The sequence below is a fragment of the Podarcis muralis genome, chromosome 5 (genome assembly GCF_964188315.1).
Source record: "Podarcis muralis chromosome 5, rPodMur119.hap1.1, whole genome shotgun sequence".
NCBI classification, from domain to species: Eukaryota; Metazoa; Chordata; class Lepidosauria; order Squamata; family Lacertidae; genus Podarcis; species Podarcis muralis.
Window position 1 is genome coordinate 88449153 of NC_135659.1, and position 24987 is coordinate 88474139.

The 24987-nt window shown below is 40.2% G+C and overlaps 1 protein-coding gene across 6 annotated transcripts in view; it reads left to right on the top strand.

Moving 5' to 3' along the window:
• The window catches only part of GNAS (GNAS complex locus), a 177016-nt gene that overhangs the window by 77344 nt on the left and 74685 nt on the right, over positions 1-24987 (top strand). For all 6 annotated transcript variants that reach the window (XM_077929316.1, XM_077929317.1, XM_077929321.1 and 3 more), the window contains exon 2: positions 730-802. In XM_077929316.1, coding sequence (XP_077785442.1) covers positions 730-802 — 73 coding nt within the window. The remainder of the gene's footprint in view (positions 1-729; positions 803-24987) is intronic.

Sequence of the window (24987 nt, forward strand, 5' to 3'; positions counted from 1 at the left end):
GATGGGGAGAAAAGGGGCTTTCTTGTGTGTGGAGTGGGAGAAAAGAGAAGGGTTAGTTGTAGGGTGCAGAATGAAGGACGTCTTCTCATGGGAGTGAACAAGATGGTATTTTCAAAATGCAGACTTGATGTGCAGCTTGGTGGGTATGTGCGTGGGGTGTAGAGCATGTGGAGGTGATGGGAAGCTGCTTCCAGGATGCCGATGAGAGGTGGGGAGCAGGAGGGGGCTCTTAGGCATCGCTGTAGCAGAATGGTGGCAGGGGTTCTCCTTTTTCAAATGGCACCATGTTCTCTGTTTCAGTGTGTTGAACTGGCTGATGGTGTGATTAAAGACATCAGGGTTTTACAGACACAATTGGCTTTGCTCCTTTCTCCCCCCCCCCCCCCCCCACTTTGAAGTAGTCGTTGTTTGAGGCAACTCCCGTTTCCCTTCAGAATACTAAACTTGCCTCTGCCTTAGTTTCCCCATTCTGCTTGTTTGATGTAGACAACTGGGGAAAAAATGGATAGTGAAATATTTCATGCTTCAGCTCCGACACATGACTTCAGCTGGACATTTATTTTTAGCTGCAGCTACAGTTTCCAGTGGCAATTACTGCTTTTTTTCCTTTCAGTTTTCAGTCTTGCGGTGAGTAACCTAGGTTCATGGATTTTGCCTCTTGAAGCGACTCATGTGCCCCAGAATTTATTCTACTTCCTTCTGAAATTGATTTCCTTTTTTTGTTTTTAGGTGCTGGTGAATCTGGTAAAAGCACAATTGTCAAACAAATGCGGATCTTGCATGTGAACGGATTTAATGCAGAGTAAGTGCATCTATATTCCTACCACATTATTTGAAGTTATGTGCATGATATATTATAAGTATATTTGTGAGTTCTGGAGTAATTGAATGTGGCTCCTTGAGGATTTATTGTCTTTATAGGGGGAAAGGGTAGTGTTTAGTTTGAGAGTATGGTGATTGAACTTTTCAAATATGTGAGGGAGCCTGCTCTTAACTGATTGCATCAAGGTTTCATTTGTCAGGCTTTATGAAGGCGAAGTTTTGCTGCAGTTTCTCTCACAATATGGCTGACATCTAACTTCTTCTGTAGTAGGCTCAGTGTTTTCTTTCAAAGTAAACTGAATGCACTTTATGAAGAAGTATTAAGGGTTGCTTCAGGAAATTGATTACATACTGGTTTTATGTTTAAGGCCACTGACAGACTTTTATGATTGCTGTTTTGGTTTCCAGATTTGAGGTAAAATAAGAAGCTTTTGGTTCTCTCTCTGTTTCATTGTCACTTTGGATGGGCCAAGCATTGACTATATTGTTCCCTGTCAAGCAAAACCTATTCAACTTAAGAATTATTTAGTTAATATCCTGGTTTGGCATTCCATTGTTTGTAGAGAAAGATGTATGACCAGTCTTAAGTACATATTTCTTAATTGGAATTTCAAGGCTTACTATCTTTTTTCAGAATTCTACTATCATTACAGTATTCTACAATAATACCCCAAGTCACTTTTTGTGGTAGTATCTGGGCAGGAGCCAAATATCTTCTCCCATCTGGGACAAAAGGTACTGCATAGCAAAATAGTCTTGAAACTGAAGTGGTGCAGACAATTGAAAAACAGTTTTGGACTGCCATGGTAGTTCCTTGCTTTCTCTACCCCCTCCCCCGGTACTCAGCTTCTGAACAAGGTAGTTCTTTTTAGCTAATCATCATTGAGATATTTGCCTGTGAATTTGTCTAATTCCCTTTTAAAGCAAGGTAAGCTAATTGGCAACCTCTCATCTATATTGTGGCAGCAATTCCATAAATCTATTGTGTGTTTGTGAAGAAGTACTTCTATCTACCCTGAATCAATGCCCAGTTTGTTTTGGTCACTCCAGGTTAGGGAAGTGAGAGAGAGAGAAAATAAATGTCAATACAATTGTTTATCATATTCTCTCTACCCCCCAGTGTTTTTCTTTTCTAAGGTTGAAATCCCCAAATGCTCTCACTTTTTTGTTGCCAGATAGGTGCTCTTGATTGCCTTGCATCTTTTCTGACTGCTATTTCCTTCTAGAAGAATGGGTGATCAGAATGGAACATAATATTCCAGATCACTGTAGATTTATAGGCTAATAAAGGCTTTAGCATAGTCACAGTCTTATTTTCATTCTCTTTTCTAATCAACCCCATCCTGGAATTCATCTTTTTCACTAGTGCTACAAGTATTCAGTGCTGTAGCTTCACATCCCCCCCCCCCCCAGTTAGTGGCTAGTAGAAAAACAGTAGTAACTATTGTGTAATTTATAACAGATTCATTGGGGTAGCCTTGTGAAAAATATTGGACCTGGGTCCACCTGTTAGTTCAGAAGAAAAATGTACTACCTACACACCAGTGTGGAAAGACTTCATCAGTCACGAGATTTTGATATGTAGCTCTTCTGCTTTTGGTTCATACTTAGTTGCCTTCAATAATCTGATTTGTTTTATAATAAGGAAGTTTTGAACATTTATTTCTATTTCAGAAATAATTTTGTTTGAGAATTCAGCAAAGGCACCCTGAAGTCCTAGCATATGTATTGGCATCCATCTGTCTCAAGGGACAGTGGAGTGCGCCTCTAGGGGTGAAGTCACCGAAGTGAACTCCCTGGGGCATAAGTCTGGGCAGTGTGTATGGAGGTCCTAGACTGCCCAGGCGACAAGACCCTCCTCTCGGCCTTGCTGATGTCATCCAAAGGAAAGCAGAGGAATACTTTTGGCAACAGGAGCTGCTGGAAGAAGTATACAAGGCACCATCCAACTGCCTTAGGGACTCCATTTCAGATTTGTTTAGGCTTTACTCCTTAGCCTTTTCTTCTCCCAAAGATGTCCCATAAGGCAGTGGAGGTTTAAGATCAGAGTTTTCCTTCTAGATGAGCTACCATCCCAGGTTGATGAACCCCATCTGCCCTTCACTCTACAGCATCTGTATGTCTTGGTAAACATTGGTTAGGACAGCGTGAATGAGTAGGAGTGAATCATAGTGAGCTTTGGTTTTCCTCACTTCTCCCATTCATCCAGGAGAACTAGTTCACATACTTTTGCATCAGCTTTTGATTATTTTCTACTGCTATAACAGACAAAATGTAAAACCATTTGCCAGTGCTGACCATGTTATCTGGACCTGGAACTGTGGTTGAGCTTAACCATGGTTAGTTTTTACAAGCCATCTTCAGTAACTGTGATTTCAATTTAATGTTACCCGCAGTTTGCCAGTTCAGACCACACAACAAACTTTGGTTAAGTAAAAAGGAGAACCTGAGGCATACTGCGGCTTGTTCCTCTTCATTCATGTTGCTCTAAACCAGGGATGGCCAACAGGTAGATCGCAGTCTCTTGGAAGTTGGACAAGCCTGCTCTAAACAAACCCTAACTGGAGATGGCGGGAATTGAATTTCTGTTGTATGCCATCTTTTGAAGGCTTGCTGTAAAAGGATAGGTAGAAAATGAAATAAAAGAAAATAAATAATAAATTAACAATAAAATATTGCTTAACTGAAACTCATTTAGAAGTATGTCCGTATGGATGAGTAAGAGGCGCTCTCGCATGTTCAGAAAAGTTACGCAGTCCTCAATACTTACCTATTATCACTTGGATAATAGGATTTTAATGTAGTATAGATTTAGTGTACATATGTTAGTTCAATGTATTATTTGTAGTGTTTCAGTTACAGCTGGTTCTTGGACCTTAACAAGCTGCTCCAAAATTTAGCCAATTAGTGCTAATTGCAAGTTAGCCATCCAAAAATGTACTGCCGTTTCTGTACTTAGCCATATGTGATGCGGTGCCTTGATGTATGTGTACATGATAGAGTGAGAGGTTGGTGGAATGATAGTAGGAAGCCGTATGTCATATTACTTGACTTTTGGACCCTTAAAATGTTGGGAAAAGAAACTTCAGAATTGGTTTCCTCATAGTAGAAATCAGAGTTAGTGTATGTTAGTGAACAGTTTGGGCTTTTGGTGCAACTTGAGAGGAATGGGATAATAAAACTGGGGAGCGAAATCTGAGAATATGCCTCACAATGTTCTTGTTTAGATCCGGTACGTGGAACAACATTGTTAAGCGGATGCCATGTTTGATGATGGATCATGAAGACAATGGAAATTACTGTGGTCTCTTAGTTTAGGATCCAGATTCCTTCCCCTTGTCATTGGAGAATCTATGGCTCTTGATCAGTTTACTCAGTGTACACTCCTATACATTTAGGCAGCTTCACGGAAGTGGGATTTAAGCAATCTGTGTTCAGAATGGCATCCTTGGTTCCCCAAAAAAGCCTTAGTGAGAACTCTGAATAGAAATATAACAACAATAATGAAATAAACTGCCAGGGTGTCTGTTCCTATGCCAGGGTGTTTGAAAGCCTAAATTAGTGTTTTCTTTTTAACTAGAATGTAGCTGTTGCTTAAGTATCCAACCTTCAAAAATTATTATTCCAGTGTGCTTTATCCTAGGTTCATATAAGTGGTAAGGCTGGGCAATATCTGGTTTTCAGTATTGTGATATATCATCAGGTAAACATCATGATGTCTAGATATATCACGATATCTGAAATATGGAAGGAACCATGCAAAGGCAAACAGGACAATGTCCCGACAACTGCTACTACTAAAGGGTCTAAAAATGATAAATGATGATAATATCAATCACCTCATGGTCACTTTCATCAGCAGGCAAGCCAAAATGCATCCAAACAAGAGTTTTGGTTTGGGGCTTCGCTACCTAATGGTGGTATTCAGGACAGTCCAAAGTATGGCGATGAGTATTATGTTTAGCTGGTAATAACATTGCAATGTTTAGCTAGTGATATATCACGATGTTGAAAACCAGATATTGCCTAGCCCTCACACACATTGTGATTAACAATATTTTGCGAGGTCAAATATTATGAAACAGTTATCACGGTGTGAACTTCAAACAGGTTTTGGACAATATATTGATATATCGCCCAGCCCTAATAAGTAGTCCTTAAAGACTGTTCACATTCAATTGATCTCATGACAATTCCAAAGGGTAGGATCCCCTGCATTATACATAAAAGGCTGGGGAATTAGTGCCTTTTCTATATCTGTATTTAATACCCTAATGTGTTGCTGGTTTTTGTTTTTGTTGTTTGTTTGTCAGTCCATAACAATTCATTTGACCCTTGTCTTGGATTTTGCTATTTATAGAAATGTTATTTGCAGATCAGCCCCCAAAGTAATCTGCATAGAAGGGGTATATCTAGCGATATTATGATCTTAGTTAGGGTTAGTGAACCAAAGTTTGGGCTATTGATACAAGGAAGGGCATGGTTTGCCTTTTAGAGACTCTGTCTAGATTCTGTCATGTTTCAAGTTGTCCATGACAATAGCTTTGATTGGACTGTGGAGGAAGAACTGATGCATTCTTAAATGCCATTTGTTGGTTGCTGTTTGACATGGGTAGTCTGGAGAAAGTCTGGCAATTTTTCCTTGCTTCAGTGTGATTCATTTGCAGTACTCAAAACCTACCCATTTTAGTCAGTGTTGCTCTTAAAGTAATTGAACAAAATGCATAGATTTCAGGATTAGATTTGAATATTTTTGCAGCTGTTTTTCAAAAGAGACCTAGGCATTTCACACCCAATTACAACTTGTGCTGGCATGATGTATGCAGAGGCACTTGCTAAGTTTAGCATCTTGCCTGATCAGTGGGCTGACCATTACATTTTTCCAAAACTTGTAAGTACCTGTAAAATTAGACTGTACCCTAACCTCTCAAAAAGCGTTCACCTCCCAGTTCTCACATGGCCCTACCAGTCTCTGCAATCTGCATACCTGTAGAGCCTGCCTCCTTCTCTTTTCTTGCCCCGCGTGATACTTTTACAGCCAATGAAATTCCCAGGACGTCTTTTTCAAGCTATGCTTGGGAAAGCAAAAGAAGCAATGAATAGTTGGTGAGTGGTTTTGAGACGTTGCCCTTTGACAAGAAGAAATTTCATCTATAATCGTGAAATTCAGTTGGGTTTAAGAAACTGACAGACAAGATGCCATTTTCCAGGGGAAATTTGCAGAAATAGCTTAGAAATAAATAACTCCATGCAAGTATATCTTCATTTACCATCCTTGGATATCTAACATCACATTATATAACATATATATATCACTTGTTATATAACTGCCCTTGGCAGTGGGGAAGGAAAAGTTTGTGGATATTTAAGTTACGTAGACAATAGGGACAGGAAGTTGTAACCATGGGAAAAGAGGAAAGGTGCATGTCAGTTGCTAAAGTGAAGATGTGTGAGTTAAGTGGGGTTTTTTCCTCATTTGGCGAGATTAGGATGCAAGTATATTATGGAGAGGGAAATGTGTCTGTAATCCATGCATTTGAGGTAACATTTGAAGAATGACTAGGTAAACGAATGTATGCTGCTATTGCCAGCCATTCACAAAAGTTAAACAGGAGACATATGTTCAGGGTGGTTCAGGCCCATGCCAACACTGAATGGTAGTTTTGAGGGCCACAGTTCAAGAAGGAGGAGCTCAAATTGGTAGATAGATTATAGGTCCTCTGTTTTCGGCATGGTTATTGCCTAATGTTGGAAAGAGTAGAACAGCATTATGGGTTGAATCCAGGTATGTTATATCTGGGATAGATCCACTGAAATCAGTGGACTTAAATTATCCATGCCCATTGATTTCAGTCTCCTCCAAGTATAATTAGTTGAATTCAACTCCATATATTTACAGGGATTCCACCCCCACCCTTTAAAATCACACATTTCCCCCCGTTTGTTAGAGTTCCAATAGCAAACCTTTTCAATCCCTCTTCTGTTGAATTGCTTGATCTTAAGCCTGAGTGAATGGCCAATTGTCATTTGCCACATTCATTCTGTTGTATCTTTGATATGTGTGACCCCCTTTCCTAGAGAATACAAGACGTTAGGGCAAGAAGCAAGGTGTTTAAATTTAAAGTAAGATAGTTTTATGTTAAAGATTGGAAAATATTTATTTGAGAAGAGCAGTAGAATAATGTGGTGAGAATTTGAGAACTTCAGGGACTGAGATTCCATAAGGGAAGGATGAGCAAGAATGCTATCAGTTGTTTGTTGAGAACACCATTGTTATTAAAAGATTCAATGACATTTTGTAGAACAGATTAGTTCTACACTTGGGCAGTCTATTCACTTTGGGCAGTGTTATTTTGTCAGGCTTAAAGAGGTTAAAGTGCACACTGAAATAGAAAAATCAGAGTGGTTTAAAAAGCATGTATGTCTCTAACCTGTTCCTTTATTTGTAGATTATCCTAATGACTCATTCTCAGTCACTAGATTTCCCCAACTCTAGTTGCGTTTGTTAAGAGTGCATGCTTCATTCATTAATAGGAGAATGAAGCTGGTAAAACGTAACTATCCATTTTCGTCCAACAAATATTGAATTGTTGCTTATTAAATTATGATGAAAGTAAATCCAGAGGCCAAGCTAGTATTTGCTTTTGTTGTTGTGCTACAGCTTCTGATGAACTCCAGTAATTCTCAGGTATATCGCTTTTCCTTTTAAGAGACAAAAAACTCCTAGGTTTGATCTGGAATACTGAGTTCAGATGGAGTGTCAGTGAAGATAGAATGCCAAAAAGGCTATTCTTGCTGGCTTTATATACATGCTCATCTGTCAGGATAGTTGAAAGCTTTGAGCTCAGATATGTATCATGACCTGCAGAGATTAAATGCTTTTGCCAAACTTCTGTATGTAAAAATGGCAAAATTAGGACTTGGGATGAATACAGCATCTTCCATTTGTCCAGACTGTAACCTTTTATCCTATTGCAATGGTCAATCATTTCACTTCTGAAAAATTCTATAACTTGCTTTTCTGTTAAGAGAGCTGGTTGTAGGGCTTAATTGGTATGGTTTTATAGCTAAGTTTTTCACTGAAGTGAAATGTGGCCCAATTTTATTTGGCCCATGGTAGTCAAATTTTCTGAAGGGATGATAAAACAAAAAGTTCTGCTGCGTCCTGCTTTATAAATTGTAAGATTAGTCTTGGCCATTGGCAATCCATTGTGATAATGCTCCTTATGTCTGAAATATGACAAGTAAGCCAGGGCTGTTTCTGTGGTGACTCTGAGGAAATAGATACTCCACCAAAGGAAGTCCAGCTGATCCCATCATGGCTCACCTTTCAAGCTGTAAGACCTGTCTGTTATAGTGTCCTTTTTCAGGGGCTTCATGTTTTAAAAAAAATTAGAAACCTGACTGCTGGTGTTTTTATGTTGATTTTGATTTTCACATTACACTGTTGTGATCTCCAAGTATACAAAGCTGTCAGTTCCTGTTTTACATTGTTCAATTATGGTAGCCCCTGAATAGCTAAGCCAGGGAAAAAAGTGTGTATCTGCTTTTACAAAATTCCATTTCGTTTGTTTTTCTAAACATAGTCTAAATGAGAGATGGCACACAACCTGAAACATTTATGTACTTTTTAAAAACAGTTGTATGGTCTAAATATTTTAAAGCCCAAATAATTTAATTTTATTAAAATAAATTTTGAATAGTTTTTACATTTGCTTGCTTAAAAAAATGATTAACGACAAATTTCCACTCAGATAGGAAGTTGTTACTGATTACTTTTCTTTCAAGCAGTATGATACAGACATGAATTGTGCCATGCTGCATATGGCAAATATGTAGGGAATTTATTCATGCGTAATGGAAGAACTCAAAGTGACTAGGGTAGAAATAGGGAAATAAGTGCAGTATGGAAGAGATCTAGTGCAAAAATAATGGCTATATTCTAAACCATCGTTTGGAGAATATGGCTCTCCTCCTCTTCAGCTTGCACATTACTCTTTCCCTCATGACAGGAGATAGAAAGCTTCCACTTCTGTTTTAGATTAACCGTGTTTACCATGTTGACCAAACCTTAAACCATAGTTAATCTTAACTATATTTAGTGAAAACAAGTCAGCTTCACAAACTGGTGCCGTGTCTTGTCCCTGTTTCTCTGCTGTTCTCCTCACTTCCTCTACTTCTCCCTTCATCTCACTTTCCTCCGTGCCCCCCCGTCTTTATATCCCTTGGTCCTCATTGGAATAGGTGGTGTATGAGAGCCTTGTGGAAGCCAGCTTGGGAAAGTATTGGTGAGGCGTGTGGTTTTTGCCACCAGGCACCTCAGGTTCATCTGATTACCTCTCCTCTGGCATGGTCACAAGGAGCAGACTGGAAGCTTTCGCTTCTATTTTTTGACTTAATACACTTTGTTAAGTCTGAACCTGGACAAACTGTGGTTAGTCTGAACTATGGTTCAGGGAAACAAGGCAACTTCATAAATCAGTTTGAAGTTAACTGTTTTTCTAAACTGTAGTTAATACTAACCACAGTTTAGGGTTTGGACATAATGATTAATCCATGGCTAATTGAAAATGGAAGTGAAAGTTTGATTTTGAGACTATCACCAAAGGATAAGAGGGTCTGGTCCAGACCATTGTCAGTATTCAGCTACAGTGAATGAGGTAACTGTTAACATAGAAGGTAGCATCTAAACTGGATGATTACCATGTTGTGTAGTGGTATCCAGTATAAAGGAAATCGTGATTTTTTTTAAAAAGCAAAATTTCCTAGTTAAGGCATTGTTGTCTGTGATGATGGAGGAAGTGTTCAGTACCAGAGATCATGTTGGTCCCATCCCACTTCATGGGGAAGAGCGTATTAAGCAATTGTGCTAAGAATTCTTGCTTTTTGAGGAATAACTGAAAGGTTAAACTTTCAGGTGTGATCAACTGTTCATTCTTATGGTTACAGATCTCTCATCCACTATGTGTGTGCAAGTACAGTTAATTCCAGCGTGGTTTAAAGTATGAATAATTATATATCACGTTTTATTCATACAGTGGAACCTCGGGTTGCAAACGTGATCCGTGTGGGAAGCACGTTCGCAATCCGCAGCACTGTGCTCACGCGCGGGTCGCAATTTGGCGCTTCTGCGCATATGCAAAGCACGATTAGTGGATCTGCACAAGCGCCAAAACCCAGAAGTAACCTGTTTGGTACTTCGGGGTTTGGCACGGTACGCAACCCAAAATCGCGTAACCTGAAGCGTCTGTAACCCAAGGTACCACTGTACTGCAGTTCAAAACTCTGTTTGTGTTATGCCTTTAAAAGAATCCCTTACTCTTCATGCCCAACTGAAATGAAGTTTAAATACAAGTAAAAGCTGAGTCTGTTTCTTTGCATTTGTCCCTCTTTGCCCCTCTGCTCTGGTTTATTGTTCTCCCCTGTCCCCTGCCCATGATAGGGGCTTGTTTACGGGTCAGCAAACTAAGGTCCGCGGTCTGGAACAGGCCCACCTCGGTCGTAAATCCGGCCTGCACCGCAAAGCTGAGACTCCCAGCGATGGCGACAGGAGGAAGAGGTCGAGCAGCGGCAGCTCTGCCACTCAATTGCCACGCCTGGTTTATCTCAGCGCTGTTTGATTGGCAGAGACGTCACTGCGCTGAGGTAAACCAGGCACGGCATTTGATTGGCAGTGCCGCCGACGCTCGGCCTCTTCGTCCCGTCGCAAGGAGGCAAGGCAATTCCTCTCGCCGGCTCCAGAAGTCCGCTTTCCCTTCCCTGCCAGCTTCCACCTGCACTGCCAGGAGGCGCCGCGTCTCGGTGCGTAGCCACACCCTGCCCTGCCATTGGATGCATGGACACTAAGAGCCCTAAAAACACGCTTACTCGCAAGTAAGCCGCAATCGTTTCAAGTCCGCTTGTTCAGCGCCTGAAGAACTGCTCAAACCCACTGAGATGAAATGCGCTACGGATCTCACCCTGGGAAGGTAAACGCAGTGGCTGGCCCCCCTTGCCTCTTCTTCCAACCCCCCCCCCCCCGTGCCACTTCTCCGGCCCGCCACAAGGTCTGAGGGACGGTGGACCGGCCCGCAGCTAAAAAAAATTTGCCGAACCCTGGGCTTGTCCCTTGTTTATATTACCTCTGCAATATGCTATGTACACAGATGCCTTCATAAATAAATATTATCTGTAGCATCTATTTTAAGAAATAGTGCATGAAATGGGCTATAAATACCTCTGTTTACTACCACATGTTGCAGCTCAAATTTATGGCACTTGTCATGGAGGACAGAAATGGTTTAACTTTGTGTTTTGTGGGCTTCGTTGCTTAAGTTGTCATAGGTTTACGGCTTGGCAGAGTTTATTTCCATTTAATGTATAGTAACTTTGGCTGCATCTGCTTATGGCTCGCAATGCGCCTTTTTTAGAGAACTCTTCAAGTGGTGTAGTCTGACCAGTAAAGCCAATAGAGAGACTTTAAAGACAAACAAACAGTGAGGCATCAACTCTCATGGACTAAAGTTCACTTCGTTGATGCACGGAAGTGCTATCCTCAGTTGACACACGCAGGGAGAGGGAGAACTTGCAAGCAATGGAACCCGAGAGCCATGAAATGCGAGGGTTAGCAGGAGGTCTGTGGAGATGGTCCATAGTTGCTTAATACAGTGGTAGAACGCATGGTTCACATGGGAAAGGTTCCAGGCTCAGGCACTGGCATCTCCAGCTAGGGCTGAGAAATGCTGTGATATGAAACCACGGAGGCCTGCTGCCAGTCACTGTAGACATAGTCTTGACTTGATATAAGGCAGCCTTGTAGCTTTCTGTGACATTTCTGTGTGGAGCTCCAGTTATGCAAAGTAAGACCACTAGCGTTCACTTGTGATAAGGCTATCTTACTAGTCATGTTAGATTGAACAGATATTCTAGTTTTGGGAATTTGTGGTGAGATCAAAATCAGAATAATGATAAATTAACTACCTTTCACTTGCTATATTCTCCAGGGGGCGATTAAATAGGCCAATTCTGCTTGCTCCTATCTGTAGTCAAGACTCCATAAGATAATTATCTGTGCCTGCTGCATCTTTCAAGACTCCCAAGACACATAAATAATGGTAGTCTAAGTGAGGAATTTTGACTTGTGAGACTGTCAATAGTGTCCCTAGACATATCTTTGAGACTAGCAATGTAACAAAAATTAGCACAAGGTCTTTGTTTTAAAAAATGACATTAAGTGCACCAGCACACAGAAGTATTTTAAAAAAAACAAATAACCGGTTTACATATGTTTCAGTCTTAGAGAGCCCTGAAATGGTACTTCATAAGGCTGGTATGGCAGGTAAAATAATTTCGAATCAGAGTATTTTTCTGTGACGGCTAAGTTTTTATTTGCTGCATTATTGCTTTGGAATACTTGGAAAACTTGGTCCTTTTCATGAATTCCAATGGTCACATAATAATGATTCTATTAAATTTCAGCCTGGCTAAAGAACTTGATGATAAATGATTACAGGCAACAACCATTTTGCATGCATTCAAAGCATGTGTGACGAGGCGCATGTGCTTCTCCGTGAAACCGGAATGGCAGGAAAGGAATGGGCGGGCGAGAGTGTAACGGGGCAGGGTATATACACTCGAGGGTTGCCTGTATACACTCTCCCTACCCCCTGAAAAAGTTTTTTCTGGTATAAAATGGGACCACTGTACATTTTAAGCCGCTTTCAGTGGCAAGATGGCTGTAAGCATATGATTTGTGTACATGGAGCTGCTCTTGCTGCTATTTAAATGAATCTGTGCCCCCACCTGATCTTCTGAAATTACTGTATTGGGCCAGTTAACTTGGAAAACCATTTGTTACAGTGTAATTTAATGCCAAGAAATAAAGTTCCAAGAACAAGGGCTTGAGTGGAGAAATGTGTACTTAAGTGCTATACAAAATTGATGCAGATTTTCACCAACTCACAGGTTCCAGAGTCACTTGTGGAGGGAATACAGACTTGTTTGTCATAAAAGCAACTCATGCCTGATTTATTTTTAATAACATTTACTAAAGAAAACCCTTGAATATTCAGGATGTCAGGCAACTAGGCCAATATTCAAGGATAAAGACATTAGATTTGTTAAAGTAAGTTTATAAAAATGTTACACTTTTCAGTAGTATGTTAGAACTAATCTGATGTTTTACCTTTGCTTCACTTGGGCAGCTCTGTGGTTTTCATATACATCAACATGCATGTGTGTGTATGTGTATGCACGAGCAGTAGCCAATATATGGTGCCCTCAAAATTTTTGTACTACAGCTCCCATGAGCCCCAGCCAGCATGACCATTGGCCAGAAATGAAGGGAGTTGGGGTCCTAAACATCTGGAAAACATCACATTGGCTACCCCCGATACAGAAATTAAGGGAGTTTGGGTCCTAAACATCTGGAAAACATCACATTGGCTACCCCCGATAAATATGATTGGCTTCTTCTCAAGGTCCTAGGTAAGGTGAATGATTGATTCATCTCTGCTGCTGCCAGAAAAAGCAAAAATAAAAAAGCTTAAGAGTGTTCAGTGATAGCCATAAAAGGGCAAACCGCCACTGTCAAAGCATAGGGAAATAAGTGGTTTGTGTCTGTTTAGCCGTTGATTCCTTAGAAACCTAAAGCAAGAAAAATGGACAATATTGAGGAAGCAAGGGAGTAATATTGTCTGAAATTATCCAGTTTCTGTTTTCCTATCTGTAAGCTTTTCCCTTATGTCTCTTTTTAAAGAATTTCTCTGCAGTGCACATCAGATTCAGTTTTGAATAATCCTGGTAATATACAAGCATATGGAGAGCAGCTGACTTCCTGGTTTGTCAAAAGTTAGAAAACGGAAAGATTACCCAATTCTCAATTATATCGGGTGTTAGAATGTCAAATAGCAGTTATGCTATAGCTTTTTGCTGTTTTGGTCTGAAGTGCTCCAGTCAGAGGTCACTGCTGGAACAAATACAATTAACTGCTAATAATATCAGTAAAACTTGTGTTGCAGTTTATTTTCCATGGGTAGCTTGTTACTTCATACTTTACACAGCATTTGTATGTTTTGATCCTGCTGTCGTCTTCTGAAGAATCTTTTTCTCATTGTCTCTCTTCCGTGATTCATAATTTAATTCTCATTTGTTCTCTGGGCTCTTACAGTTAAAAATTTTCCCCATTGAAAACAAAAATAAGTGCACCCAAATTCTTGCTCTTCTCCCATGTCCCATTAATTTTCTTCCTACTCCCTCAGAGTATCCCCCTTTAATTAGTGTAATTCAATTCTCTCTCCTCAATTTGTATCAGTTCAAGTTTTCATACTTACTATTCGACAAGTATTTAACCAGTGATCTGTTCTTTGCCTGTCCCACAATCTTTTTTCTGCTGTAATTCTCCTTGAATCGACATTCATCACCTTTTCCTCTGCTCATCATTTTGACCAGATCTGTTAATGATCCGCCCCCTTAGATTAATTTTAAATTTCAAAAGTAAATGCACCTTTAAGAGTCTTCATTCCCTTTACACATCTTACCTATCATACCTCTTCATTCTCCTTTTCCACAATCTTGCCATTCTTTGAATAACTTCTTGTAAGACCTTGTGTTACTCCCAATATTGTTATTCCCCATTTTCTCTCTCACAGTATTACATAATTGCCCCATAACTGATTGCATGTTTCCTGCCTGAAGTGGATGCAAGCTGCCCTGGTCACCTGATGGATGACATGTGCTAGCAGATGTACAGGGGAATGTGACCTTGCTGATTCTTAAGGACCTCTCAACAGCTTTCAGTACCATTGACCATGTTAATCATGAAGCCCACCAGACTAGGATGTGTATTGAGAGCAGGTTGTAGAAGCTTGTGTTGGGTGATTACTCTGTGACAGGTTCCATCTTGTCATTCATGCTTTATAACATTTACATGAAACTGCTATATGAGGTCATATGTAAATTTGGACTGGGATGTGGTCAGTATGAAGACATCTCTCTCTTCCAGCAGGAAATCCTGGGGAAGTATGTGAAAGTCTCGAAATGCTATTTTCTGATGAACAAACTGAAACATACTTAGATAAGACAGAAATATTCTTGACGGGGTTCTTACGACTTGGAACAAGGTGTCTAACCTGTTTTCAATGATGTACAATTTCTCTTGAAGAAACAAGTTCCCAGTTTGGTGCTGCAAATCTATTATGGTTATTAAATACAGAGGGGACAGTGGTGACCAGGAATCTTTCTAAGCTTTTTTTAGGGAAGCTGTACCTTGCCACAGACTTTCATGCCCTGGTTACTTCCAGTTTGCACTACTGTCATAATTTCAGTGTGGGGCTCCCATTGAAATCTGGATAGTTTGGAAATTTCAGTTGATATAAAATGCAAATGTGGGATTGCTGGCAGAGGTTAAGAATGGACTACAGGGGTGGGGAACATTTACAATACAGCAGACTGGGTCCTTGGGTCCCTATTCCCAATGGGTCATTTTGACAGGTGGGTGGGGCTGCCCACCTGTCAATCACTTATATCACCGTGATGTTGGGTGAACCATTTACCCTTCGCAGCACAGCTGGAGTTCAAGCAGTGTTGCAAAGGGAAGATCCCAGCTGATCCAAGCTAGGCTTGAAGTACACGTTGATAAGTATTGACTTAAAGCCCCACTTTTGGCAGATGTTGGTTCCATTCAAAAGCTTCCGTTAAGAGCTCCCAAGTGGAATCAGTGCCATTGAGGCTTGCATTTGCTGCCAAATGTAAAGGTGCCAAATACATGCCCTGCTTGCCAAGGAACAATCAGAAGTGCATTTTAAGGCTTTCAATTGTTCCTTTGCAGCCATATACGGTGGTACCTCGGGTTACAGACACTTCAAGTTACAGACTCCGCTAACCCAGAAATAGTACCTCGGGTTAAGAACATTGCTTCCGGATGAGAACAGAAATTGTGCAGCGGCAGCAGGAGGCCCCATTAGCTAAAATGGTGCTTCAGGTTAAGAACAGTTTCAGGTTAAGAACAGACCTCCAGAACGAATTAAGTTCTTAGTCCGAGGTGGTGGTGTTTAGTCGTGTCCGACTCTTCGTGGCCCCATGGACCAGAGCGCGCCAGGCACTTCTGTCTTCCGAGGTACCACTGTATTTACCTGCCCCCCCACCTGACACCATGTATATGACATCATTTGTGTGGCATGTGAGCATGGCTTGAGGAAAACAGCCTTGTGTGACAAATTAGGACTCCTTCCAGTCCTATCTAGGCCCATGGGCCAGAGGTTCCACAGTGCTAGACTACATTTTGCCAATTTTATATCTACTATACTTTACTAGCTGACCAAATGTTTCCCAGCTCAATTTAAGGTGCTGGCATTGGATATTACAACTCTAAACATGCCATTCATTTATTTATTTAATTAAATGTATTTGCCACTTGATTGTTTTTTGTTTTAAATGCCTCTAAGCGGTTTACAAAAGTATGAAATAAAAGATTAATATTCTCAATAATAAAAGTTAGAAACGGGTATTTAAAAGCATTAAAATGATGATTAAAATCATCAGTAGCTGAAAAGAAATAAAACACGTATAACTTCTACATGCCTGAATAGGATTGCCTAAACTAAACAAAAATATTTTAAGCAGGCAATGAAACGAGTACAGTGAAGGCATCTATCAATAGGGTTTTCCAAAGTGTAGGTGCTGCCACACTAAAATATGAAACAAGTATCATGTGGCACCTGTAAATAGTGCCAGTTCTGCAGATTGAAGTGGTTGAGCGGGCATAAATGTGGTAAGGCAATCCCACAAGTAAACTGGTTTGGCACCAGGGACTCTATTATGGGAATAGCCTGTTCTTGCATGAACATGGTTGAGAACTTCCCTGTAGCTTCTAAAGCTCTTCTTTTCTCCCCTCAAGCAGAAAATAGGTGAGGACAAGGGAAGTGGCTTTTCCCACTGTGTCATTGACTTATGGAATAGTAGCCCCAGAGATATCTGACCAAGGGCTGTTCTGTATATGTAGGATCAAGTCCTTACTGTCTTCCCACTAAGTTAATTTTTGTTGTTGTTGTTAAAGGTGGTTGCCAAGCAGTTCCCCACCTACCCAGGTATCTAATTGGCATTAATACAGTATATTGTTTATACATTTATACTAGACGCCTTCCTCTTTCCTAAGACTCCACGTGAGGTACTACTGCGTGGAAACATTAAGGTCCACCATTCTGAACTGATTTATGATAATGGCTGATATTGATGTCTGGTGCTTATGTTGTATTTTTTCGTCATCAAAGACAAAAAAAATGCATGATGATTAAAGAAAGCCATTTTTCCTTTTCAGTGAAGGGTGTTATAAAGTTGTTTATGCTTAACTTAGGGTACCTCTTTGCCAGAAGGCATAGGAATATGGACATGTGGTTTGTGTATTTCTTTATCTGGGCCAATAATGACTCCTCTTATTTCTAATTTCATCTTACATGCAAAACCTACGTTTTATGTGTTCATGTGCCTTTGATGCTTTGACATCAGCTTAAAAGCTATTGAGTTCAGCATTGGCAATCCCAATGATTTCATACAGCTCAGAGATTTGAGAATAGTGTGGCATCTGACTCCAGCTTCATTTGTCGTTTTCGTCTCAAAATAGCTCCAGATATTCTAAAAAGATGCCAGGAGCCATTAATGGGACTGGATGAGGGATAACAAAAAGAAACCCAATACAGGCAAGATGGTTGTGTTGTCAGTGGGTGCTTCAGTTCACCCCAGAGGTACCAGTCACTTTCGTTTTGCTATAGGACTGCATTCCCCTCCAAGGATGAGATTCATAGGTAAATAGTGGTGATGATGAGAGATGAGGTTCCTAATAGTCAAAATAAAAACTGACAAATTGCCAGAGGCATATGCCACCACCCAATAATTCTCAAAGAACTCAAATGTGACATTGTTGATCTTCTAACAAATATCAGCCTCTGTACCTGAGGATTGGAAAGTAACCAATGTGTAGCCTGATTTTTTAAAAAGCTGGGAGATGGGAATCCTGGAAATTACAGGCCAGTTAGCTAGCTTAACCTCTGTCCCAGGAAAACTGGTGGAAAGTATTATTAAAGATAAAGTAGCCAAGTACATAGAATAATAAGCCTTGCTTAAGTAGAGCCAGCGTTGATTCTGCTAGTGCAAGTCCCATCTCATATATCTGTTAAGAATTCTTTGAGGATGTTAGCCAAGCATTTTGACAGAAGTGATCTGGTTGACATGGTGTAGTTGGACTTCCAACAAGGTACCTCAGCAAAGGCTCCTGTGTAGTCTTAACAGTCAAGGGAAAAGATAAGAGGTCCTCTTGTGGATCAGGAATTAAGTAGCAGAAAGCAGAGAGTAAGGATCTTTGGAAGAGAAATCCAGAAAGTGTGCTACCCAAAGGATCAGTATGGGAACCTGTACTTTTAAACTTCTTCATAAACAATTTAGAGTTAGTGGTAAGCAGTGAGGTGGCCTGAATTGTTCAGGGACATTGAAACAAAAAGAGATTGTGAAGCACACCAAAAGAATCTCTCCAGACTGAGAATGGGCAGTAAAATTGCAAATGCAATTCGGTACAGTCATACCTCGGGTTACAGCCACGTCAGGTTGCGTTTTTTCGGGTTACGTACCGCCGAAACCCGGAATTACCAGAATGGGTTACTTCCGGGTTTTGGCGGTTGCACATGCGCAGAAGCGCTAAATTGCAACCGGCGCTTGTGCAGACGCAGGTTGCGAACGTGCATCCTGCATGGATCACGTTTGCAACCCGAGCGTCCACTGTATAAGGAAGTGTAGATTGATGCACATTGAGGAGAAGGGAATCTTAATGTCACATATGCACCCATGGGGTCTGAACTGGCAGTGACTGACCGCAAATGAGACCTTAGGGTTATAGTAGATAGCCCTATGAAAACGTTAACCCAATGTATGGCAGATGTTGATGGGAGTATCTGAAGAGCGGCTTGCTGTGGTCTTCACTGAGACCCCTGCTTTAGTTGTGTCAGCCTCAGCTGCAGGGTGAAACAGAAGGAAGAAAAGACAAAACTACCCGCAAGGTACAGGTTCTTATATGCCCATACTTGACTTCACAAACTGGAGAGATGTCCTACTTGGTGTTAAACGCCTAAGAATTGGAAGTCCTTCCTGAGAAATCTTCACTTGATGCCTTCTCTTCATTCCTGCTGGTAAATGGTTTTATTCATGGTGGGTTGATTTATATCATTCAAGGTGATTTATATCATTTATTTGAATCTGCAGAAAGGGGATCATACTTAATATATGCATAAACAGTGGTGAGAATCTGATTACGAAACCTTGTTAATTTTAAAAACCAAATAATTACTTACACTGCCGTTTTTACAATCGGGCCTTGCCTATCTTTGCCACACTGCATATCTTCTGCATTCATCCCTCCTCCTCCTATAGAGGGAATATGTTTAAAGTATTCCTGAGTAGGGTCTTTCTCATGTCTAGCCTATTGATTTATTTGTCTAAAGAAATTTTTATCCCTTTCTTAAATTGGAAAAAGCTCCAAGAGTAGCTTAGAGAGCAATAAAAAAAGACACCTTGTGAGGTGAAGCATAGGTGAAGTGGGAATATCTGCATCTGCACACTAGGCATGTTTTTATCTTTTATTCTTTCCAGTGTTGCTCTTTCTACTACACTTTGGTCCTGCCTCACCCACACAAAACAGACAAAAATGCCATGATAGGTGGAGTATTGAGTTATTGTTCAATTACTGAGGAGACTAGAGCATTAGATGAAAATAAAATGCTTTTGATTGTAGGCTAATGTATTAGCTAATATATCTGGTAGAAACATTAGTTCAGTTTAGATATTACCTATAGGACCAATATGGATATTTCAGGTTTTACACAGATTACTTAATACAATCCATATACAGATTATATAATATTTAATAATATAATTTAAGAGGAAATTTAGGGTGGAATCCAGTGTTGTGCAAATGAATTTCTGTCCATCAATGAAATTTCACCTTCCTCTCCTCCACCTGCATCCTCCAGAGATTGTCTCTAGAACAAAAATCTGTTTTGTTTTGCCCGAAGGAGACAGATGCAGTACAAAAATGATCTAGATAACTTTTTAATGGGATCAAATATGTGGCAAGATTGCAAATTTCTGAAATGCACATAACTCAAGAAATGGTTTTTATATCAGTCCTCTGCCTCAAAGCTGCTTTATGGAGCTAAACACCTTTTGGGGGCGTGGGTCCTGTGTGCTGAACAGGAACAACACAAAATCACTATGCATATGCTACTCTGGATTGTGGGCCATTGTCTTAAATAACCAGACTTTTTAAAAGTAAGATATAAATTTCAGCTTGTCTATACTCCTTGGCCTATATGTAAATATTTATTATTCTCATAATTTCTGTTGATCCCAAGTTGAGTTTTCTGTTACAAAAACCTAGACTTGTATCTTTTAAAATGCAGTAAGGTACTCAAGCACAGGCTAATACAGTGCTTTCCAGTAATTATTTTGTTGTTGTTTAGTCGTTTAGTCGTGTCCGACTCTTCGTGACCCCATTATTTTATTTTATATTAATGACCAGCTATGTATTAAGTTGGGTGGCCTGAGGTGAAAAATTACCCTGCTGCCTTTTCCGCACTCTGTTTTAATAGTGGGCATTCAGTAATAAATACGCAGCTAAGTCAAATAGTTACCTTGAACATTTCCCAAGAGGTGCGATCTTGCCAGCAGAATGCCTCCAGCAAGTTGTGTGTACGTCACACCATAACCATCATATCTTAACTGGAAAATTAAGTGGAAACAGTTTTATACTGACCTCAGCCTTTTGCAGCAGTCAAAGTAGAGCAGCTTACATTAGTAGTTTCATCTGGGTTACTCCATCAATTAGTCCATCTGAATTTATAAATATGACATACCTTTTTTTAAATCGTCAACGTCATCAGTCACAAGGTTGAAGTTGATAGGGCATGAATGTGTAACAAATGAGTAGTGTGTGTTTTGTTAGTATACAGCGGTACCTCGGGTTAAGTACTTAATTTGTTCCAGAGGTCCGTTCTTAACCTGAAACTGTTCTTAACCTGAAGCACCACTTTATCTAATGGGGCCTCCCGCTGCCGCCGCGCCGCCGGAGCACGATTTCTGTTCTCATCCTGGAGCAAAGTTCTTAACCTGAGGCACTATTTCTGGGTTAGCGGAATCTGTAACCTGAAGCGTATGTAACCTGAAGCATATGTAACCCGAGGTACCACTGTATAGGTAAAGCAAGCTCCAGAGGCTCTGTGGTTCAGTCCATAGCACCACCCGCGTCTCTTGCCTTATCGGTATAAAGCCATATCAAAAAAGTGAGAGGATTAGCTACCATCATCCCTGGCCACCATTGGTCACGCTGGCTAGGGCTGATGGGAGTTGGAGTCTGGAGGGTATTGTCATCGCCACATCTGTTTCAGAACTCAATTTACATTTAAGTAGCACGGTTTGAACTGTTTTCTTCCAGTGAATTTATTCAAGTCACTGTTTTAAATGTGGGTTTTCAGCTCCCTAGAAGTAAATGGACAACACACTTACTGGTACAGAAACAAAATGTAATGCGTGCACAGGCTATAATTTCATTTTCTTACGTTGTATTGTACCGTGTTTGTGTGTATGAATTTGTGTGTGATTTTAAGTAATCTTTTGCATCAGTTGACAGTTCAGCTAGCAAAGTTGATGAGGAGCTTCTCCGTGTTTATGCAAAATACTGATAATGTCACAAATTTAGATATGAGATTTGAATATATATGAAACCAAGGTTATTTTAAAGTTGCCAATTGGCTAGGGAGTGGGGATGGTGGTAGATCTGAGCTGGGCCACTGTGGGTTTTAGATTAGGAGTGGGGCCAGGACAGGATCTAGAGCGGAACCCAATGAGTGATGGGTAGAGACAGGGCAGAAAGAGGATTTTACTAGCTTTTCAGACCACAATAATGGATGCTTAATGGAACATTGAGTGTGTTTTGTTTGGTGGGACCAATGCAATACTGGCTGTTTTTGCAATGCATGAGATTTAATTTTCTGCCTTAAAGACTCATTTCTGCTCATTATCTTGAACCCATGTAAGCTATACGTGTTTTAGTAACTTTTAATGGTTATGAGATTGCACTGTAGCGTTCTGCTTGAAATTTTTCTTAAGTTAATTCTTCATGTTAGCAGCCTTTATGCCAAATATTCCCCAAGGCTGTTGAAAAATGGTGACAGCTAGGTGATGTGCAGTGAGGTGGATATAGTTAGGCATCTATTGTGGTCACTACTGTGGTCTGGAAGTTCCTTGCATATACACTGACATTTCAAGTAAATGTCCACAGGGAATTGAATATTCAGGACCTAAATGGTTTCCAAATATGTAAAGAGAATAAGGGTTACGGAATGCTGAGTCACATCTCTGTACAACTTAGCGTGGCCCAGGTTTGCTAGGATTGATGCACATTTTATTAAATGACCATTGCTTTTGCTGAAACTAATCAGGATCCTGTATTTATATAGCAGATGGATGCAAGCTTGCATATGAAATGGGATTTGTTCATGTCTGATCAGTCATTTATAAAGTGACTCGAATTGACTTTGTTTCTCAGTTAAAAATCCTACATTAATTGGTAGTGAATATTAATTGGTCAGGTAACTTTTTTTAAAAAAAATATGGAATTAAATGTAAATAAATACCAGTAAGAACTTTAAGCATTTTGAATAATCAGAGGCCATTACACTGCTATCTAAAGTTTTTCATAGGGTTATTTCAGTTGACCAAACAAAGTACAAAAAATGAAGTTGTACAAAATCATAGCCTCCATAGAACCAGTTGCTTAAGTACATAATATGTATGTTATCACTAATGACCACAAAGTAAGTTGAGATTATTTTGGGATTTTAGATCAGAATGTCCCAGTTTTATCACACTGGCATTCGTGAATCACCATCCTGGATTTTGACTGCAAGTTTTGCCTGCAAAACAGAAAAATATTATGTCAGTGGTTCGTATGAACAAATAGAATTGGAGTAATTTTGTGTTTCACTAAAAAGAGGAGTCCATATACAAAGGAAAGCAATTCATAATAGGAAGCAATTTCCAGCAGAAAGGTCTGAGGCCAAAGAGTTTTGATCACAGAGGGCTTTTAAGTCAAGATGGGCAAAAGCTGTCCAATGTAAGGGGGGGAGCTTTTCCTGAGAATCTCCCCAAACTAAAAAAACAAAAACAAAAACACAGTTCAGAAAAGTTCCTGTAACATTTCTAGCCTCTACCATACACCCATTTTCCTCAACATTAATAAATTGCATTGGGGAGGGTGAAGTTGCCTCTGAGAGTCAAGGTTTCAGCTCCCTCCAGTCAAGCTTTCTGAGCATGCTTAAACCCTCCATTGTTCACAAGGAAGGAGTCAGATGGCATAAAGAACGACTCTTCCCAGTGTCAGCGGTGTAGGCTCACAGGTGTCACCAGAATTTATTCATGCAACGTGAGAAATGACTTAGATCATGGGTAGGCAAACGAAGGCCCGGGGGCCGGATCCGGCCCAATCGCCTTCTAAATCCAGCCCATGGATGGTCCGGGAATCAGCGTGTTTTTACATGCATGTTTTTACATGAGTCCTTTTACATGAGTCCTTTTATTTAAAATGCATCTCTGGGTTATTTGTGGGGCACACGAATTTGTTCTCCCCCCCAGAAAAATATAGTCTGGCCCGCAACAAGGTCTGGCGGACAGTGGACCGGCCCCCTGCTGAAAATATTTACTGACTCCTGACTTAAATGAAGTCACCCTCAGCTTACCTTTGGGAAATGTAGTTTTGTGGTGTTGTTTTGATTTTGCTGAGGGGTTTTTTTTTCTTGTTTAATTCTTGTTGGCCAGTGTGTAAAAATAGGAATAAACTTAAGCAATAAATGTAAGGATATTTTTTTCTTTAACGCCACAGCATCCATAGTTCACGTCTGCAGGAATTGCAGGCTTTGACTTTGCTGCTGTCTTCTCCTAGTACCCACCCCTGATTCTAGCCAGCCTTTCACAAATTAAGTAAGGGAATAGGAGGGAGTGAGAAAAGGGGCAGATGAAATGACATTTATCAGCTGAGATGAAATGGGGAGGTTGATGGGTTTGTTTTGTATTGGCTAGGGAGTTTTCGAACACAGACACACACACACAACACCTGTTCTGAAATCCTCCTTCATTCCTACTTTTACGCATCTGGAATTTATAACAGATTGGTTTTTCCTTAATTGAAATTAGTAGGGTAACGCTTAAAAGGCACTTGCGCTTTGGGGGTTGTGGTCTGTTCGTAAAAGGTTGTGTCTGGCCATTTAGGTGTCTGTTTCCACAGCAGTTCTTGTGGATAAGGTGGCACAGTGCGGAACAGACAGAAGAGTATTCACACTTAGCAAACAAACCTCAAACTGTCTTTGACAACATTGCTGGTTGGGTGGTCTGTAGAATCTTAAGAATGTTACGATTTGTCTTCCGTTTCTGTTCGTGTTATGCACTTCAGTAGGATATTTATACAGTGGTGCCTCGCAAGACGAAATTAATTCGTTCCGCGAGTTTTGTCGTCTTGCGATTTTTTTCGTCTTGCGAAGCACGGTGTCGGGAAAGTTTTGGAAAAGCTTCAAAAATCACCAAAGTCTTTAAAAACCTCAAAAAAGGCTACCACACCGCTTGCTATGAGTTGCTCCTCGAAGTCAAGTCGCAACTGTATTAACGGTGTTAAGAAAAAGGAAACAAACTTGCAAGACGTTTCCGTCTTGCGAAGCAAGCCCATAGGGAAAATCGTCTTGCGAAGCAGCTCAAAAAACCCTTTCGTCTAGCGAGGTTTTTTGTCTTTCGAGGCATTCGTCTTGCGAGGTACCACTGTATGTTTGTAGAAATATTAAATTTAAAGAAATAAACACATTAATAGGTTGCATTTCTGTCTTAAAATTGTATTGACATAATCCCTACACCAATGGATGCTATTCTGATCTGACTCCCTGAGAGGCTATATTAGAATAGGTGATGATTTACTGCAGAGGTTAAATAAAATTCTTTTAAAAAAAAAAGTAAAACATACAGATTTGATATGTGTCCTTTCCTAGTAAAATTGAGGTTACAATCATTTAACACAGTAGTGAATTTTCCATATTTGTTTTTTGAATATTTTCAAAATTAGAACATATGCAGACTTCTTGGCTAAGATCAAGTTTGAAAATCTAG